The sequence below is a fragment of the Micrasema longulum genome, unplaced genomic scaffold, assembly GCF_059751315.1.
Source record: "Micrasema longulum isolate JH-2025_06_02 unplaced genomic scaffold, ASM5975131v1 h1tg001395l, whole genome shotgun sequence".
NCBI classification, from domain to species: domain Eukaryota; kingdom Metazoa; phylum Arthropoda; class Insecta; order Trichoptera; family Brachycentridae; genus Micrasema; species Micrasema longulum.
The window spans coordinates 313,714-336,013 of NW_028278581.1; the positions used below are offsets into that span (position 1 = coordinate 313,714).

Here is a 22,300-nt window from a genome sequence, read left to right on the forward strand (position 1 = left end):
GAAACACATATCGTAAGATAAGTATGTACAAAGCTTTGTAGCCTTCAAGAATCGACCTGCATACTCAGTTTTGACAAACTCTTATCAGAGGCGCCACAAATCGACTCATTAACATGACAAATCAAAGTTTTTCAGACAACGTCATATCGTATATATAATTCAGTTTTTAGTCTTTCCTGTAAAGTGCAAAAAATTAGATAGGTCATGTTGCCGCTTAATTGACGATATATTACTTAAAATATAAATTTCTCCATTCAATGGAGTTTGAAGTTGTCGATTTGAAGGACAAACTTGGGCGTTCATACGGTGTTACTCACGTGAACGTGCCCCGAGATGCGTCCGGCGCGACATTGGCTCCTGAAAATGTTTGTGAAATCCGTCTATAAAAAATATTCGTTATTTTTTTTTAAAAGCGGACATTATTTTAAGCAAGTTGAATGGCGAGATATGAGAAAAATACATTAGAAAAATACTTAAGTCATTAGCACGTGTAATTAAGAAATTTGAAACTTGTGGCTGCAATCTGAGATGTTTGCTTGTCTCGAAATCTTGGTGTATGCCAGACAGATATTATAAACACTTTTACTAACTATAACGGATTTCAGCAATCTTAGGTGGTACAAAGAATATGTTACTTTATGAAAACGGGGAGGTGCAAGATAAAAAAAAAAACAAATAATTTCGTAACATAATGTTTATTTAATGAAATAAAAAATACACCTATTAATTATTCAGTGAAAGTAAATCTTTCTTACCTTTGAAAACAGCACAAAACGAAAGAAAATTATTAAATAGAAATACAATTTTCCTTTATAAAATGATAACTTGTCAATGATAATAGCTTTAGTGCTGGAAAATTTTCTCGCTTACCATTTTCTTTGAATCAGAAATCCAATTATTTTGATGTAAATAATTCCTTCAGCTGTTATTTTCCTTACACGAGTTTGGAATAAATTATTTATTGATTGATTAGAAACGGATTAAAATTTGTACATCTTAGTATGGATATTTTATTTATTTATTATCATATTTTACTACATACACAAAATTAAAATTTATGCAAAGTTGCTTTGACTACCTAACTAAGGTTATGTTCCCCGTTTTAAGACAGCCAAAAAAAACTGTAATCAATATGTAGAAAAAATTATAAAAATAGTGGACAAAGTGAAAAACAATGTAAAAAATGGAGTAAAAACATGGTAAAAAATGTAGTAAAAACATAATAAAAATGTAGCAAAATATTGAAGCAAATACATAGTAAAAACAAAGTAATAAATGTGGTGAAAACATAGTAAAAAACATAAAAAATATTTAAATATGTTGATAAAAATATTTTTAAACTCAGTAAAATGTAAAATCGATAGAATATATTTTTTATAAACTTTTATTTACTGAATTAATATTTTTTTATTAAAATACATAAAAACATATATGACAAAACTTCTACATTTATAATGTTTAAACAATACAGTAAGGAAGAAGATCCACATATCATAGTATTGAATTCCATACGTGAAAAATATATTTTATTTATAAACTTGGGCACCCTGATCAATCAGCAATAGCAGAACACATCATCGAAACAGGACATTAATTCGTTTTCTATCAAGAGATGCATAGTCTCAGAAAGAGCGGCGCTCAATTAATAAAAGACGCAATTATAACTCGCAGTTACTCAAATAAGATAAACACACATGACGAACTAAGATAAAATTAAACTCAACATGGTTCCTAGTACTACATACGACAAACAAGGCGCAGATGTTCGGGAAATTCATGAAAGTTGAAATATATCGAAAACTAAGGCACATTTACTGAAGTCATATTTGCATTTTTGGTAGTAGTGAGCTGGCCTGATATCCCTTAAAAAGAATACCTTGAATTATGGGACACCTGTATATTGATATATATATAAACATAAAAATAAAAAAAACTCGCTAAGATTCTGTTTAGAGGCATGTCAGCAGGTGGAATACATGGGACATGGAAGGAGAGATTTTTTTCTTGCAACTGGCGGGAATTTAACCCGCGACGCCAGTTTCACAGTTAGCCGTCTAACCAACTGCACCACGGTGCCTGTCTAATATATAATAGAAAACCTACGCACCTATAAGACGATATTTAAGCAATCTTTGATAATTATTATTATAATGACAGGTTACGAGCCTAGATTATATTTCATTAATTTAGAGTTTTTCAGTCTCTGTTTATTTATTTATCCGGTTTACAAACAATGAAAAATAAAACATTAAATACAGAAATATTCTAACAAAAAAACGATAACTTATTTTTCATCAATTACACGTCACACTAATCAAATACATATATAAATAAAATAACAATATAAATGATGCCAATTGAAATTAAATTATTCTAAAAATTAATTCATTAATATAAAATACATCTAATTAACACATGTTAACATTAATAAAATTAAATACAAATAAAATGAACCATACAAATTTGTTTCAATAAAATAATTGTTAAAACTTAACTCATTAATATAAAACAAATAAAATCAATAAGTGAAATACTGTTAAAATAAGAATCGAAATAAAACTAGCGAAGTAAGTTATTAAAATAAAATTATTGTGGAAATGAATATATTTATATTAAAACGCATCTTGTATATATTTCTTAAACCTAAATATTCCAGTGTCGAAAATGTTAATCTCTGCGTTTTCAATGCCGTTGTATAATCTGCATATTCTTGATTTTGGATTGAAGAAGGCCACATTATTTTTGAATAAAACTACATATAATGTTTTTGGATTCCTTAAGGTATGACCATTAGAAACATTATTTTTTATATTACTTTTGAAAAGCTTGAGTTTTCTTTTTTACTATTTTTTTATTTTTTTTATTAAGTTTTATTCATTTTAACAAGTAAATAACATACAAAATTGTATTTTTGTTCCTGCAAAGCCGAAGCTTGTCTGCGGGTTACATTACATTTTTTTTTTTTTTTAATTTATAAGTAAGTACATAGTTTAATAATAATTAAAGAATAAGATATTTTTATACACTTAAGTTTCACTTGCTGTTTAATAATTTTTTACTATTTTTTTTAATGAAATTAGGTTTTTTTCTTCACGATTTTTAGCTGGTATTAAATTGTACAGTTTTGGTACTATACTACCCATTGTTCTGTCACCATAGTAGTTTTTCTGTCGTGGTACCATCAGCTGCTGTGCCGATACTTGTCGGGTCATGATCTGGTGGTTTATTTTGGATTTAAAATTGCAATCGAGGAAGTGATCTGTCATTATCTTATATTGACACTGTTTGTTAATTGGCAAAACGTTAACAAAATCAAATAATATTTTATTGTTGTCTTTTGCCTCATTCTTTATTTTAACAAGTACGATAATTTTTAAAATTTGTACATGTAAGTTCAAGACTCTATCCGTATAAGATTTAAAACTTAATCCCCATATTCTTAATCCATATTGAATAATTGGGTCAACTAGCCCCAAGTAAACTAGTCTCAGCACTGGGTATGGTATGTATGGTTTTAAATGGTACATGTTAAGTAGGCAAACTCTTAGCTTATTGCCAACTGTTTTTATCTGTTCTTCCCAAAGTGGAATCTATAATAATACCTAAATACTTATAATTTGATACGTGATCTTTTTTTGTGCATTTGCAGTCTTGTAGATTGATATGCAAGCATTCGTGAGTGTGTGCATATATTAACAAATCTTCTTTTGGTCTATTATATGGGGACGTAATGTGTAACGCTTTCGTTTTTTTATATTTATTGTTAGGCTATAATCATGTGACCATCTTAAAACTTGATTAAAATCCGATTGCAGTTTTTGCTGCGCGTCTATTTGTGAGTCTCCAATTATCAATGTTTAATCAACACAACAAGTCATTTACCTTTCTTCTAGTTTCTAACGTTTTGAAAAGAAAGTGTTTAAGTCTAATTTCGTAACTTTTCAGTGTTTAGCTCAATGGACATTTATGTTGAAATATCTGTCTTATGTTTAATAATTATCAAACAAAAGATAAGAATTTTATCATGCTACATCACAATGCGAACAATAAAAACTAATTTAAAGTATTCAATTAAGGTTTTTTTTTTTCATATTAAGCCTTATTCTACTCTACTCGGCGTGTTTACCCGAATAAGAGAAACATCATTACCGTTACAAGTTGGAGATGTTAACTTTAATACAGGATTAGTTAAATGTTTACCTGTGAGCACAGCGTGACTGGGAAGATCATGTGTTATGACAGACGATTAGATACGTTATCTAACGATGTGTTTCTCGACGTGAGAGACGCGCTAAAATACAAGAAAATACAAACAAAAAATTACAAAATGTAAATAAACCATCGTCGCCCCCAGGTGAAAACTCACCAATAAAAAAAAAAAAAATGAGTAACGGATGTTCTTGAAAAATTGAAAATTTCAAATGGCCTTAATTACTGAATGAAGTCGCATAAAATCTCCTTTATCACGACATGGGCTATCTCATCGTTATTTAAAGAGAGAATCCTTTTAATACCTATTCACCGCTATAATATTTTTTCCTCTTCTTTCATAGTAGTAGCTGCTTGATTGTGGAATAATATACCCACTAACGTCAGATATGCTCATTCTTTACTTACATTCGAATTAAGATGAAATGTCACTTTCTAAACACTTTAGTTTTTCCTTTCTCCTTATTTTCTACCTATTTCCCCTCCTCTGTTTATAGTTAAGTGAGAATTTTTAGTTTGTTTTTGTTTCAAATTTTGTATAAAGTTGAACAATCTTGTGTTAATATGTCTAGAATTTGTCCATATTATACTTCTTATTTCCTCTAACTAAACGGTTTGGTTATCTTTTGAAGCGATCCAAGAATTGATAAATTTTATTCCTTCTTCATAAAACTGAAAGTGCTGGCCAGCCAGACTGTGTACTATTGATCGAAGCAAGTGATAGTCAGATGGATCAACGTCTAAAAAATACCGTGGGTAAGGTAAAATTTCCTATTTCAACGTTTCAAAGTATGTCTTGACCATTTTCGAAATATGTGGTCATTGTTTGTCATGCAGCAAAATCAGTTTATTGTATCTCTCGTTGTATTTTGATCATTTTTTCGTTTTTAAATCATTTCAATGGTTTAAAAGCATTTTAATATTGCCTGTTGAGTCACTCCCAATGGTCGTGTCACTTTTTTTTGACTTTGACACGAGAACCGTCCTGAAATCCCGCCGCGGCAGCGTTGCGGTCGGTGTTCCGCGCATGCGCACTGTGTATCTACATCTACTAACAAGCCGCATATGCCATTGCGACATCAGTCAATCGTGTTTACATTTGCTTTTCGGGTATTTAAAATGCCTCTGTCAATAGAAAATCTCTTCGACTGCGCTTGTCAAAACGCGCAGTTAAACGTTTCATTAGTGCTTTAAAATCTAAACATCACCCTAAGTATTACTTTTGAACATTGATTAGGTAGTTTATGATAGACACCTTCAACCTCCCCAGCCCACTAAACCATAGGTTGCCACTGACTGGAATATAGTGAAATGCACAGTACTGAGAGAAACAATGTCTTGGATAAAGATGTTTCTTACTGAGAAAAATGCATGACAAAACTTTTTTAATCTGGAAACCAGCGATTGGACATAACATAACTTTAATTGATTTGTTAGTGTAAACACGCGTTTACATAAATATGTGACGGTTCAAAGAAATTAATTTTGATGAATTTTTCCTTACATTTCATTTTCGAGATACTTCATTGCATAATAAAATGCTCTTATTTTTATTGCGTGTAAACAAAACATTATAAACATCCGATTTCCTGTTGCACTAAATTCATCATTGCCAACTTCGGTCAGGAGCCGCCAGTGGTTGAGAATCACAATATAGAATAACCCGCCTGAAAATCACATAACGCTTTACCTGCACAAATGTAAACTGTTCACAAGTTGAATTAATGTTTCATTTCAAGCTAACGTCATAATGTGTTGAGTTCAATATCCTAATGTTACAGTTAAGTTAAAGTAAAAGTTAATATTATTATCATAACAACACGGTAACACGGGGTTTCGAATGTTTTGCTATTACTTACATTCATAGTCCTAACGTGTACTCTGAAGTATTGTTTGGGTGAAATATTAATGACTGAGATGATACAGTTTTGCTTTGGAGTTACTGTTTCTATGAAATCATTTTACGTGTATGATCTTGAATCAAAAGTTTATCTTACAATTAGGGTATTGTAGAAATTTATTTAGTGTGCAGTGTGAGTTGTGCAGTGGTCGTCTAGTTCATAATGATTTCATTGTTTCAGCATTGAATGGATAACACGCGTGTGTTAGGAATAATTAATATTATTTTTATTTTTTTCCCAGAATTTACTTAAAACATTAACGCTGTATTTCGATAATCTTTGACCTCAACCACATATTTCATTTACACGAATATTATAAACATAATATATATGGCCAGTTAGAATAAAACTCTACAATATGGACTCTTTACTACAACTGTCACCCAAATTCTCTTGAAAGAGTCCAAAAAAATTCTTTTGGTAATTTAAATTTTAAACTTAAAATCAGTCATGAATTTTAAATTACAATTTTTTACTAAAAAACATTGAATTTGTTAAAACTTAACGATCGAAGAAAAATTATAGACCTTTTAAATTTATTCAAAATTGTAAATTCAATATGGGATTGCCCTGAACTATTATCTCTCATCAACTTCAGGGTGCCTGGAAGAATGACTAGATAGGTTTAAGCGGCCACTTTACACACCGTGTAACCAGCCAATGACAGGTCATAAGCCCTGTAAATGCCTAGACTTCCATATTCCCTTCTCAAAAATGTTTTCCCTCTCTGTTGAAATACATTTAAATATGAATAACTCCCTATAGGGGAAATCCAGTAGGCGTGCAAGCATTTGGACATACTCAAACATTGTTAAATATTTATTATATTTATTTATTCATGCATTTCATAATAAATACAGTTTTTTGTTCACTTTGCCCAGTAGTATAAAACAGTACTTATGATTTTCATGTTTAACTTGGTTTTTTAAATTTATTCTTTAATTATTTAAACTTTCTACTGAAAATGCTGTATAATTTTTAGATTTAATTTTTTTTATAAATCTTGGGTATAAGGAAATTTATGTATTTAAAAATAATAAAAAAAAGCCCAAATATGTTCGTATTATAAATTTTTGTAAAAGGCAGATTTACCGTTTATGTTAGTAAAATAAAATAAAATAAATATATATATATATTGGAATGTGTAATATTGCAGTATTGAGTAATATCCCAATGAGTTAATACGTGTCAGCGAACCAAGTAAACTAAACATACAAGTATCGTTTTTATTAGTTATCATTCTTTTTTCGCACATAATGGTGCTTAGGGTACTACATTGGTACACCAATCGCAGCGAATCTTGATAAATTTAACGATACTTGCTCCCTCCGCCGGACGACTTTTAAGCTTGGAATTGTATGAAGTGTTATACCTCAATGTTTATTGAAACAATTTCTTTGTATTTGCATACATATATATTTTATTTAATTAAATTAAAAATAACAATAGGTATGTTAACAAAAAAAAATACAAAATAAAGCAAAAGTTTAGTAACAAAAAATGAAACGAAGTACCACACCAAAAAAGAGGCAACCTTTTGTGCTTGCTGTGGGAATATATTATGAATAAGCTGAATACAAAATAAACACATATTTAAAAAAAAAGTGAAGGGATATAAAACATTTTTTATAAATAAGTGTTTATACATATCCATTCAAATGCGCATGCGTGCGCATGCATATATAATTATAGAGACACATACACGCACCCTCACACCCACTCTTACGCACATACACATACACCCACATACATACTATAACATGGTGAAGAAAATTATAAAATAAGGTTTTCAAGTTGCTTAACAAACGAATTTGAAGAACGGTAGATAGTTTTATTTTAATTTAAAAAAAACATATTTTCTCAAATTTAAAATTAAAAACATAATTACGACCTTCATATTAAAAATAAATATTTAGAGGTTTGCAACTCAATCTACATTGGAAAAAACTAAAAGAAACTTTGATATCTGAGTTAAAAAACACTTACGATGCTTAAATAATAATAATTTTTCTGAATTCGCAAATCATCTGATAAAAAATAATCATAACTTCGACACTGGATTAAAAGGACTTCATGTTGAAAATAAAATATTAAAATTAGACAACTTAGAAATCTTAGAAATTAAAAAAAGTGATTGATAATGAGAAAACAATAATTAATAATCATATAAACAATATTTCTTTTAATCTTCTCCTGCTTAAATTTTAAAAAAGTGATATCAAATTACCACCCGTGTAAGGGAAAAACGATTTGATTTATTGGGTCCACGTGTACTATTTAGTGAACATGATAAACATACAAAAGGAATAAATTTATAAGTTACGTAAACCTTGACAAAGAAGCTTGTTTGCTCTGAAACCGGTCGGTGGACAAAATAATAATAATAAAAAATTAGTGGTTAAAAACAAAGTTGTTTTATTTATTTTATTATTTTTATCTTAATTTTTTTTTTGTTTTTGTCTCTTTTTTCTTGATTATTACAAAACGTTTTTTTTGGTCTATTGTTTTAGTAAATTTTACCGTTTTTTGCAGAAATCCTCGAATATGGTCAACGAAGACGTCGGGTTTGTAAAAGTTCCGGTGGCTGAGTTTCAAGTCAAGACCAAACTCTTCAAACGAAGATGGGCGATACTTATAATTTTTGTGCTGTACGCTACCGGGAGTTTCATGCAGTGGTTTCAATACTCCATAATCAGCAATGTGATAGAAAGATACTATGCTGTCAGTGCGTGGGCAGTGAAACTGACATCTTTGATATTCATGCTTACATACCTTCCTCTGGCATTTCCAGTATCGTATTTTATGGACAAACTGGTACGTAAATTAAAACACTTGAAATAAGTTCTAAATTAATTAAGAAACTTAATTTATTTAAAAAATATTTTTTTTAACACTTTGAGTACCGGCCGAATACACATAAAATTTTCCCTGTATTCGGGACCATTTTTGTGAAATTTCATGCTTTGTAAAGGGTTACTTAAAAGTGTCATAATTATGAAAATACTAGGTTAAATCAATTGAAACTTATCCGATTTATTTTAAATAATTTTTTTTTTTTTTTTTGTTGATAGTTTTGCCAACATTGGCATCTATGGAGAGCCACATTGCGCATTGCAATGTTCACACATATACAGGGCCTCACCCTTTTTTTTGTGCTTTGTATTCCGGAGCAGTGTAAACACGTGATTTGAATAACCATGCATTGTGTCCCGGTCCCGTGTTTTCACGTGGTTTACCAGCAGCAAAAAAAGTACTAATAAAAGTCACTAGATGTCAATAAAATGCACCTTTTTAGACAGCTGGTAAACCACGTGAAAACACTGGACCGGGACACAACGCATGGTTATATAATCACGTTTTTACACGGCTCCGGGATACAAAGAGTTAAAAGAAAATGAAATACGATCGTTCTTATAATCTACTCAAATATTTCAATTTTGGTGGCCATTTTCAACGAGTTGTAAAAAACTCACGATTAGAAAATGGAAATCGAGTTGGGGTAGAATGGGGTTCGAACCTCAAACCCCTGATCCGTGAGTCCGCATCACTAGTTACGGGACCATAACCCGATAATTTTATTCACAATATATTTATATAACAGTTTTTGCGACACAAATTCCAGCTCCGTGGAAACAAAGTCCTGTGTTGAGTTGGGACAAATATATCTATAAAATTTTAACTATATGCATTTCACCATATATATTTTACAAAAATGTTTATATATTTTCAGGCGTTGCCTAGTACATAGGTAAAATAATTCAGTCAGATAAATTTCACCCGCAAAAAAAAAGGTTTCAGCTATATAACTTCAAAAACGTCAGCAGATGAAAGAGTCAAAGGAATATAGATGTTCAAATATAGGCCAAAATGTGAATGGTACAAAGTGTTTAAGTGGCTACTTCAACCAGCCAATGACACGTCGTTAGCCTTGTGGATGGCCAGAATTCTATATTTTTTTTAGTAAAATGGTATGCATGTCTGTTGTAACATGTTAATATTAGCAGCTCTAGAGGGTTGAATCCTGTCCTTGTTCAGATAAATTTGGACAAAATCAACGCATTGTTGACAAATCCACCTTTTTTTAAGAAGAAGTATACACACGTTGAAAAATATTTTAAGGCGTTGCCTAGTAGGTAGGTAAAATAATTAAATCAGATGAATCTTATCAGCAACATTCAGATTTCAGCTCTTTTACTTCAAAAATGTCAACAGATTTAGGCTCTAAAATAATTGATTCCCTGGGAAAACCCCAAATAAACGTTTTACTAAGACATCTCATTATTGTTCGACCAGAAGTGTGTCAGTCAATTTAAAATCAAACACGGTTTTGAGTCTACGGTCCTTGTCTAATTTATCATGGTTGTGATCATCCTAAAATAATTCTACATCAATATATCGTACATAAAAAACAAATCAGTATCAATGTTCTCAAAAATAAAAGAGCTTTTACCAAGGAAAATAATTTTCATTTAGACATTGAATTTGTCTGGCTGCACGTGTTTTTAAGTTTGTAAAAATATTTTTTCTCATAAAAAATTGAGATTTTGTTTCTCAGTGAAGTTATAAGGAAATTTGTTTGTATTATTACATTTTTTTAACCAGAATCAATGAAAACACTTTTGAATAGAAAATAAGAATGAAATATATCGTTTTCCGGGTTTGACTGATTTGAAAAACAATTTACATTATTTCAACAGGCGCCGTGGCGCAGTTGATCAAACGGCCAACTGTGAAACTGGCGTCGCGGGTTCGATTCCCACCAGTTTGCAAGAAAAAAAATACAAGATTTTTTTTTTCTCAATTAGTCTGGGGGTTGTGGTGTATTTTTCATTACCCCCTTCCATATCTCCTATATCCCACTGACAAACCTCAAAATAGAGGCTTAGTGGGTTATTTGATTAAATATACATATAAATATATATATATTTATATTTTTTAAGTATATTATAATGCATAATTTTGAATTGATTTATTTTTTATTGATTTATTTTGAATTATAAAAAAGGCCATAAATTCTTCTGTGCTCTAATAATAACAATGTGCATTTACATAAATATTTCATTAATTTACTTAGTGGGTTATTTTATTTAAAAAATACATATATATTGATTTTTAAAATATATTATAATGCATAATTTTACATTGATTTATTTTAAATCTTGAAAAAAGCCATAAATACAGGTGTGCTTTAATAATAACAATGTGCTTTACATAAATATCTCATTTAAAGGTTGTTAAACACATATTTTTTTAACTTAAGGTTTTAATTTTGTTTTGGTTTTAATCATAAATGTTTTTTCCCAATTCATATAGTTTTTTCATTGACTTTTATAATTGAATTTCTTAACTGGCCTTCGCATTTCCAAGGAATTTTGAAAAAAGCTCATTTATTGACAGTCAAAAGAATCAGATTAAATTATGCTTTTTATTGTAAAAAACTATTTTAAATATAATTTAGTTTTTTTCAGTTATTGCTGGTGTGGATAACCCATCGAGTATCTCTATTCGACATGTCTGCTATTTAGTCATTTTGAGGGGATTCTGAAACATCCCGAATGGAAACGCATTTGGTTTTTACGAATATGCGGCCGGCTACGTTCTAGGCGAGAAGTCAGGGGACAATTTGTAGATGTTGCATCTTTAATGTGAAGCAAAAAGAGAAATAATTATTGTGTGGATGTGATGTCACACTAGTCTACGTACGATAAAAGACTTGATATAGCTCTCTTAATTTTTTTTAATGATGAAGTTGTATTTTTTGTAATCTTGTAATGGACATTTTCATACCGGACTTGGAAAGTAAAATTTGTATAACTATGCTTGATTTTAATACAAAAAATATTAATCTTTTCTATGCAAAGAATGAATGTCTGACAATACAGCAATTAATCTGTGTTCTTATACTACACGAAACATGAAGATAGACTTCATAACAAAGAAAACAGAGACACTGTTCTATGGCCAGTGTTTATGTGAAACAGATAAGGTTGGTTATTGACTGTGATAGTAGACGCACATATGTGAAATGAGCAGCGTATTTATTTATTTATTATAATTGACATAATTTGTATCGATAGTGGAGGGTGATAGTTGTCAATTGGTAATAAATTGTTACTAGATGTTTGAACCAGAATATTCTGTCTACGGCTAAAGATAAGGTCCAAACAACTTCCAAAACAATTAGTGACTGCATTTAACTGAAACATGTTCTTGTATGCAAAAAAGTTTGCAATTATGGCAGCTTGCAAGGATAGAGAGCCTGAAGTCTGAACACTTTGGTTATCATTTGACCATTACAATTTTAGTAAGTTGTAATCTCCACAAACTAAAAACAGATCACCTTCTTCAGAGATGTTTTCAAGTAAATCCGTATGTGCCTTACAAATATTATTTGAGAAAGTAAGGGGAATGTATATACAACCAATTATATGTTTCTTGCCATCGAGGATGATGGTCGAGAAAATCTGATCGGACACATTGCTATGTGATTTTAAAATATGACATATAATTTCTTTTTTGACACAAATAATCACTCCGCCACCTTTAGACTTATACAAAGCAGAACGATCACAACGAAAAATGTTAAATTCCGTTAGACCAGCGAAGAAGTTCAGCAGATGAGATCCTGTCGTTAAGCCAAGTTTTGGTTAAAAATAAAATATCATAATCACATACAGATAAATTACACGTTAGAACATTCAATTTAGTGTTCATGCCTCTGACGTTTTGATAGCAGGAATAAATGTCATTAGTGCACGATCTGGTGTTGGTATTTAGTCTAAAAAATTGATTCGGGATAGTTCACGTCTTTCAGCGGCTAGGCGAGCTGGGCAGTCCTGGGATCCAGTAGAGTGAGAGTCAGATTTTTTGAAGAATGTACATGTAGCACAAATGGGAACCTTATCCTTTTTATTACATGCATCACAGCTGTGACCAGTTTTAGCGCAGTGAGAACAGGTGGGTGTTTCGACATGACATTTTGACATGTCCATAAAGTTGGCAATGCCCACATTTCAACGACTATCCAGTCTCGAACTTTGTGTAATTGCCAATCCATGGCCAGTTTGGTATAAGAAATTAATGAATGTCAAACAGATGGAGGAACTCTATATATATGAATGCACGTCCCAGTGCGAGGGCCCGCTTTGTGTGAGAAGATAGTTACTTTCTTTAAGTCTTCAGGAGATATCCCAGTTTCATTGGAGGTCTGATGGTGAATTGCGCTAATTAAATCATCAGAAGCAGCGTCCTGCGATAAACCATGAATTGAAATGCGAGGTAGTTTATGAATCGAAACTGATGCTTTTAGACCGGCTTCGGGTTCAGTAGGTTATTAGCTAGTTTTACTGCTTCTTTGTTTGAACTAGGATGTATAACTACTCCGCCATTTTTAATTTCTTTAATACCAGTAACTGTAATTCCAACTTTTGTCGCATTTACAACACTCTTGATTTTCTTAAACGTGTGTTGCATTTATGATTATAAACTTATTTTAGTAAAACAGGGCTAAATTATATGTTTATTTGCATGAATGATTTATTTAAGGAATTATTAAACATAACGTTTCCATTTTATTTTTTTCAAATGTCTGAACTTTAGAAAATTCCATCTTTTGCTTGTGATTATACGATGGTACATCACCATGCTCAAAATAATCATTTACCACTTTTAAGTTTTTTAAAAGTTTAACTAAGTGTTGTTTTTTTTTTAGGGTCTCAGAGCTTCGGCGCTGATTGGCGTTTTAGGCACTGCATTAGGATCGTGGGTGAAAGTATTTTCGGTGGAACCATCAAGATTTATAGTGACGTTTGCAGGACAAACCATTATTGCTCTTTCACAACTCTTCATCATTAATATTCCTCCTAAATTGGCTGCTGTTTGGTTCGGAGAGTCTGAAGTAGGTTCATTTTTTTGGTTACTTAAAAATACAATATTTTTGACCAATTTTGTTAGTTTATAAATCTCACCCCCAGAAGGACTCGACTGAGATACGAGAGTAAAAACAAACATTTTTAATTTTATGAATGCTCGTCACTTAATATATACAGGTGTTTTTTAAACCCTGTCACATCCAAAACCACGATGATCAGTATGAGCAAGAAGACATATTGGCACATTAAAATAATTTTAACGAATCAAATTTGAAAAAAAACATGAACAAAAAAACAAATAGTTGCTTACTTCTGCAGGGGAGATGCGAGAGGAGCGCGGCCACGCTGTAACCGGTGTATAAGACTCCCCCCTCTCCCTTCTTCGTTTCTCCCCTGCAGAAGTAAGCAACTATTTGTTTTTTATATTCATATTTCAAAAAATGTTCGTTTTAAAAATGTATTTTAATGAACCAATATGTCTTCTTACTCATACTGATTATCGTGGTTTCGGATGTGACAGGATTTAAAGAACCCTCTGTATATTGATATTATAACGCCTAGTTTTTTCAAAAATGGTATTTGCTTATTTGACTGTTAAAAAATAAAATGAACACTGTAGCAGCATAATATAAAATTAATGAAGTGTTCTTTTTGGTATCAATTTAACTCAATTAGTTTCAGAAAAACTGAAGTATATTTTGCTGAAAAAAGTTTTTTCCCGACAAAGAGAATAAAAGATGATTGAACTGCATTCGTAACTCAAAACAGACAAGTTTAGACTTACAATGGTGTACTTTTTGGGGTGCAAAATATTAAGCATACTTTTTAATTCTAAGGTTACTTAGATGACCCATCCAAATAGGGATGATTTGAAATAATACAAACAAATTAAACATCCCCATAAAGGTAGGAAGAAAGGACAAAACGCAACATAACTCTATCTTTGCCTACACATCTCTCTTCTCCTAAACTCATTCATCTTCCTATGCACGCGTCCCAATTATTCCGACTTTTGACATGTTCATCTTCAATTATTTGTTGAATTTAGTGATTTCATGCTTTTCTCGGTTCACCTTGATAAAAATCAAGTATTCATCCGATTTGTTATAATAATTATACAAGATCAGGACTTTTTTGGTGTAAGTTTTTCTAGATTTAAACAAACACTAAAATACACCAGATTTTGACTTGAGGTAGTCATTATTATTTTATTTTGTTTTATTTTATTTTCTAAAAGTTTTGAACATAATGTTAGTTGTACATTGGCGGGCTTAATACCAATCGGGTATTTCTTCCAACCAACCAACAAAATATATATTTATTTTTTTTACCAACCAGTTTTAAAGCAATACAAGCTTCTTTATCAAGGTATACTTAACTTTTAAAATTTGTTCTATTTTATTTTATAGAACTAATAAATCAAGTATTTATGTCTTGCAAGGATGGTTATGTGAAATGGATTATTTTATTAAAATAAATAACAAAAAAATTAATGTTAAAATTTATTTTAACATAGAGGGAAAACATTTTTGAGAAGGGAATATGGAAGTTTAGGCATTTACAGGGCTCATGACCTGTCATTCGCTGGTTTAAGTGGCCACTTTACACACTGTGTAACAATCACCATTCTGCTCATGTTTGAACATCCACATTCCTTCAACTCTTCCATTTTCCATCATTTGTGAAGTAAAAGAGCTGAAACCTATATCACAGTATTTTAACATACTCAAACACTGTTGAATTAACTACCTGGTAAAAGAAGAAGTATAAAAATTGGAAAATTGTTTTCAGGTGTTGCCTAGTAGGTGATTTGGTTCAGCCGGATGAATCTCACCCACGTGATGAAGGTTTCAGCTCTTTTTTTTCACAACAGTCAATAGATGGAAGAGTTGAGGAAATGTGGATGTTCAAACATGGGCAGAATGGTAAATGTTACACAGTGTGTAAAGTGGCCACTTAAACCAGCCAATGACAGCTCATAAGCCCTGTAAATGCCTAAACTTCCATATCACCTTCTCAAAAATATTTTCTCAAACAGTTCAGAAGGACTTGATAAGTTGTATTATTCTTTTTGCATATGAATGAATAAATTATTTTTTTTTAAGTCATATACGTATTGAAACTGAATAAAATAAGTCCATTTATTTTACCGGGTCATTGAAAAAAATGGAAATCTGGCCCAATACAATTGAATAAAAGGACAAATAAAAAGAACAAAATATTTTGCAGGTTTCAACAGCTTGCAGTATCGCAATATATGGAAGTCAGTTTGGCATTGCTTCCGGATTTTTCTTTTCGCCACTTCTAGTTGCTAATTCAGAATCACTGGCTGATATTGGACAAGATCTTTATGTTATGTTTTTGTCAGTCGCTGTGTTTGCCACTTTGATGAGCTTTGCTGTTATTGCTTGTAAGTAACAAAGAAATGTAAATAACTTAAATTATTTTTTTTGCTTTACTTACTTTTTCTTTGCCAATAAGTATTTATCTATTTATTATATACGCAAACATTCTGCGAATGATGCAGTTTTTTTTGCAAGCAGCAAAGAGGATTTGCAACAAATAGTCTCTAGAATGTATGATGCACGAGTATGCCTGGAGAGCGAATTGGTGATGAACAAAAGTAAGTCAAAAGTGATGGTATTTGAAAGGAGAAGTGAGGTTACTGACCTCATAATAAATGTAAACAACGAATGTTTTGAATAAGCAGAAGAATTTGTGTATCTAAGAGGCATGTTTTCAAGAGATGAAAGAGGAGAAAAAGATGTTGAAAGGAGAGCAAAGCTAATCTGGGATTGGACCATGGAGTTTGAGTCCCAATACTTATGTATAAAAGTAAAACATGGAACTAGCAGAGAAAGGATGAAAACCAATAGAACCCGGTCAAAATGCGATCTCTTAGACAAATGTGTGGGAAATCAATGCATGACAGGGAAACAAATAAAGAAATCAGGCGACAGTGTAAATCTGAGTCGCGTTTAATTGATAATTTTAAAAAGGGGTCTCTGAAATGGTTTGGTCATACAGAACAAACGGATGACAAAACAATTATGAAACAAGTGAACATGGCAAAAATGAACTGTAACGTGAGACTAAGACGACCAAGGAAGGTATTGCGTTATCAGATAAACTCAAATCTGATCATGTCAATAGCTAACTAGAGATAGAAGCAGAACCCCAGCAACATGGTGGTTTACTATTTGGAAGGACTTGGCAGCACAAAGTATTCCCACTGTGATAACCCAGAACAGAAGATCCTGGCGCTTGAGTACAAAAAGGCCCGACCCTGGATGACTCAAGAAAAAAGGTCAGGGAGTAGAAAATTAAGCGTGATTTTAGAAAACGGCACAGCAAAAAAAACACAGTACAAGAAAAAGTCCTAAAAATGCCAAGAACATATTCTATTGTAAAAAAAATTCTTCCTCTGTTATCATATATATGAAATCAAACATAAATTATTAATTTGATTATTTGATTTCTTTTTTAGTTTTCGACGCAGAGCCAAAAGCACCACCAAGCCCCGCTCAAGCATTTCTGAAGGCCTACCCTCCATTACAGATAAGTTACCTTTCGTCCTTAAAGGAACTTCTTGTAAACAGAGATTTTGTTCTTCTCTTCTTGTCAAATGGAATAAATAATGGTTGCTTTAGCGCGATGTCTACCATGCTCAATCAAATATTTATCTTCTATTTTCCTGTAAGTGATTGCAAAACTTTTACCATTGACCTTTAAGTATCCGAGAGTTAATGCAAAAGTGCATACGTCCATTTTGTGCATTTCGTTCAAAACGATTTGATTGACGAAAAACATAACAAATTATGATTATTTTAGCGATTTTTTTTGTATTTCTTATAAACCATAAATAAATTGATTTAATAAAATAGATTTATATAATTGTTTAAACATATTTTTTGATGTTTTCTGGATCTCATGGCCAAGATACTATATCAAAAAGTAATGCATCGTAATATTAATAAAAAAAGTACTTATGTTATGTCTACTACCATAGTTTACAAACATAAATAAAAAAAGTATCATAAAAAGCTGATATGTAGTTATGTGCTTACATTTGCAGAAGTTTTTGAGCACAAACTTATTATTTTGATTATTTTTATGTTTACTTTTTTCTTTGTTTTATTTCAGAGAGGCGAAGTGGACCCGGGAACTATCGGAGTCATAATAGTTATTGGGGGGATGATAGGCTCCGTTGTTTGTGGAACTATAATGGACAAAACGAAGAAATACAAAGAAGTTGCAATAGCTGTTTATTTACTAGCAGCTGTTACTATGATTGGGTACACATTCGCCCTTGTTTCACCCAATAAGCTGGTTATTTATACATTGGCCTGGATTTTAGGGTGAGGATTTTTATCTCAATTTTTAAAAGTGGTCTATATCGATTCCTAGGGATCGAATCTGGCCTGCAAAGGGTCCTTGTCATTGAATTAATAATAATAATGGTTTATTAACAAAATTTAAGAATTCTTTATCTTCTACATTTTTTATTTTTTATTATTAATAAATTTCACAAAAAGTATGTTTTTTTTAGAAATTCTATACATATCTACTTTTACACATCTAGTTAATGTTATTACTGTAACTCAAAAAAAAAACTGACTAATTCTTGTGCTTGGAGAGTTACTTATACTGTTGTAGTTGTTTATTTATAAGAGTTTATCTAATTTTAAATAAAAGTACATGATAAAAAAAATGAAAACATAGAATATATAAAGAAAAATCACAAAACAAAAACACATTCATACTAATTAAAATTCAATGTAGTTTTTACACGTGTTTAAAAAAAATCTTTAAATTTGTTATTTTTAGCAGTTTTTAGTTCATTTGGAAGATTATTATAAATTTCTACACCTTTGAAGACAAATACTATTTTGACCATGACTTATATGGAATTTTAATATTATGTTGGTATTTGACTGACTTATTCATCTCAAATTCTTTTACTTTTACATGCAAACTTATGTTATATATTTCTCTGGTGTCTAGTCTGCCTAACTAGGTACATTATGTTTTAAGGCAGACATTTTTATGCAAAAATAAACAATAACATTACTACCTACTAGTTAATTGACAATACGGTTATACATTATTAATTTATACCACTTATTGTTTTATAATGTTTTTTAGTAAGTTTTCCGATTTTTCTCCACTAAAATCCAGTAACCATTTTATTACAAATTTATTTAATTGAATTCGGGTCATGGTTTTGTAATGTTCGGGTAACATATTTAATATTTTGTGGCCCAGAAACCTGAAATTTCTTTGCCCGAATTCAGAGTTTGTGGTAGACCCCATGACCCATCCTTTATTTTGACTTTTGGTAGTCTGGGAGTGTTCCTTTTAAGATTTGGTAGAATTATTTGGTTTGAGAAACATAATTATTCTCCATATATATAATTGCCTTATATCTAATATATCGAATTCCTCTAACAACTTGGGGTACCAGAAGTCCTTTTTTGAAATTATTTTGATAATATATTTTTGAGCGGATTCGAGAGGTTTTAATATTGCTTTATAAGTGTCTCCCCATAATATTATGCCATAAGTTATAATTGAAGTAAATAAAATATAATATAGTTGTTTGAGTTTAATAAGGGATAAAATGCTACGTATTAACTTAAAGATATGGGAAAGTTTTCTAATTTTTTGTGTTATATATTGTATGTGTTCTGTCCATTTAAAATATTTATCAAAACTTATTCCCGAATATTTTATAGGTTGTAATGATTCAAGTTTTTCAGAGCATATCAATAAATTTGATGTTGTTTAGATATAACTAGGAGTACACCAGAGAAAATTTTACTGAGGCAGGCTGTCGCCAAAATTTTGTTTTTGCTTAAATTCACCTATCATAGACTTTTATGTCATGCATTGATTTTTGTGAATTCGTTTTATTTAGAAATGTTACTTGATTTTCATTTTATGTTATTTTTTTTTTCGTTGAAAGTTTCGTATGATTTTTTAAATTTTCAATTCTATAGTTAACTATATTGGCAAATTGCTCTGTTAAGCTTCAAAAACAAATGTTATCGGTAAGAATTCGTAAAAAAAAATAATTAGGAAAGCTTTTCACGGGGGTCGTCCGAAAATATAAAAAAATGACATTGTGTACGGGCAAATAATAAACACTTTACTCTTTATTTTAAATGGCAAATCCGTAATATTCCGTAATTCAATTCTTATTAAGTTTCAATGAATTATCACAAATTTCTCTGTTCTTCTTCTTATTATTTTGTTTTATTTATTAACATTTCCTTTTGTATGCACTTGTAAAACAGTTTTGGATCGACAGCCCAAGAAAGATCCCACCCCTGATGAAATAAGATATCATGCAGGTAGTTTTTAGGGTAGTATAGCGGTTGAGTAAGCATCCACTACCCTCCATATACACATCACCTTATATTTTAAAACATCTTTTTTTGTTTGTGTTTGTCTACCAAATGTTTGTTCTCCATATTAAAATTATATTGTAATATTCATTAATGTTGCCCTTTTGAGGTGAGTGATAATCATCTTCATACAATCTTTCATTAAATCTCTTGTTCTGGGTCTGTCAGATACTACCAGCGATACAGAGGATTTATATATAACTAAAACAATATGCTAGAGAAAAATAAAGGAATAAGCGTACTGGTCTAAAAAAGCTCGTTTGACGAACAACTTGAAAACAAAAACGGCTCGACTGTGGAAACGTCTCTCATCCACTACCAAACATATTTTTTAAGTAATTTGGTTAAATTACACCTGAAGAAATATTTTCTTTTTTTTAGTTCTCTTTTTTTAATTAAAGAATTGAATTGTGTGTATTTAAAAAAAAATCAACCATACGTTTCTCAATTAAATCGTTCTTTTAAATGGTATTTTATTTACTCTTTTATATTTTTTCGAATTGTTTATTTTTTACTTTGTTTTTATAATTGGTATTTTTTTTCGTTTTGGCTCAGAATGTGAGATATTGCTAGTGGCAATAAGTTTGTCAATTAACTGTGTATACCTATGTTTTATTTTTGAAAAAAAGTTTTTATCAAATTGTATACATATATTATGCTTAACAAAGATTTATTATTGTTGTTGTTATTATTTTTTATTATAATATAAATAATAAACGTTAATTTTTTTAACCAAATTGTGGTCCCGTGGTAGTATTTTGGACTCTTATGCCAAAGCTTCGAGGCTCAAATCCCACTCTACCACAACTCGATTTCCATTTTTCCAGTTCAAGTTATTTACGGCTTTTAGGATATGGTCTGAAATTTTTATATTCGAGTAAATAATGACTTAAGTATGTCTCTTTATGAAAAAAATAAAATGAAAAATAGTTGACAGGTTAAAATAAATAACCATTTGGATATAAAGCCTCAAATGTTTCACACAAAAAAGAATGTACAAAACGTCATATTTAGAAATATTATCGTAACTATGCGCAAAAAAATAAAATAAATTTGCTTTCTCGGATAATATTGTTTATTGATTACCGATTAGTTCAATTTTTTTTATAATCGGTTAAAAGTGCTTATTTAAACTATCTTCAAATAAAGTAATGTTAATATTTTTGGTGAATTTCATTTCCAGATTCTTTCTCCTTGGCTATACTCCGGTTGGTTACGAGTTTGCTTCTGAGTTAACCTATCCAGAATCCGAAGTAACTGTAGCGACCATTTTGAATACACTAAACATGCTAGCTGGAATATTGTTTGCCGTTATATTTGATGCGGTTCTGGAGAATTACGGAGAGTTTTGGTCAAATATAGCAGCCGCAACGTCTCTGTTCATTGGTACAGGCCTCACCGTGATCATACGGCCGATATTAAAACGGCAAGATGCACAAAACTCCAGATCTACGTTGTATTTAAATGTAATCTATGAAAATAGATGACCCACATTAATGGTTAAACATTTTTAAATAAAAAAATACATTTTAAAATAATTATAAAAATATCTATTACTTTTGATAAGAATATTATTTAGAAGAGAACTCCATAGTTATATTCTACTCCCACAATAAATAAAACAAACCCACCAAAACAATGGTGGCGGATTTTTTTTTAAAACGTAAATTTTTCTAAATAATTATTTTATTCCCTACCATCAAACATTGAATTTGTACCTCAGACATCTAATAATAAAGGAACATTGTTAAAAAATCACAAAAACAAAGTCCGTAAATATAATAAATCTGGCATATAACAATTAAACTGTAATTATTGCGACTCAATTTACATTGGAAAAACTAAAAAAAAAAATCATATTAGAGTAAAAGAACAGTTTAAGTGCCTAAATAATAATATTCTTTTTAAATTC

General features: G+C 30.6%; 1 protein-coding gene across 1 annotated transcript in view; it reads left to right on the forward strand.

The window, feature by feature from the left end:
• The window catches only part of LOC148275545 (choline/ethanolamine transporter flvcr2a-like), a 132,411-nt gene extending 110,365 nt beyond the window's left edge, over positions 1 to 22,046 (forward strand). The window contains exons 2-7 of the mRNA XM_088235557.1: positions 8,643 to 8,924; positions 13,822 to 14,007; positions 16,211 to 16,391; positions 17,469 to 17,677; positions 18,125 to 18,339; positions 21,572 to 22,046. Coding sequence (XP_088091683.1) covers positions 8,655 to 8,924; positions 13,822 to 14,007; positions 16,211 to 16,391; positions 17,469 to 17,677; positions 18,125 to 18,339; positions 21,572 to 21,875 — 1,365 coding nt within the window. The 5' untranslated portion in view covers positions 8,643 to 8,654 and the 3' untranslated portion in view covers positions 21,876 to 22,046. The remainder of the gene's footprint in view (positions 1 to 8,642; positions 8,925 to 13,821; positions 14,008 to 16,210; positions 16,392 to 17,468; positions 17,678 to 18,124; positions 18,340 to 21,571) is intronic.
• Positions 22,047 to 22,300: the final 254 nt, after the last annotated feature.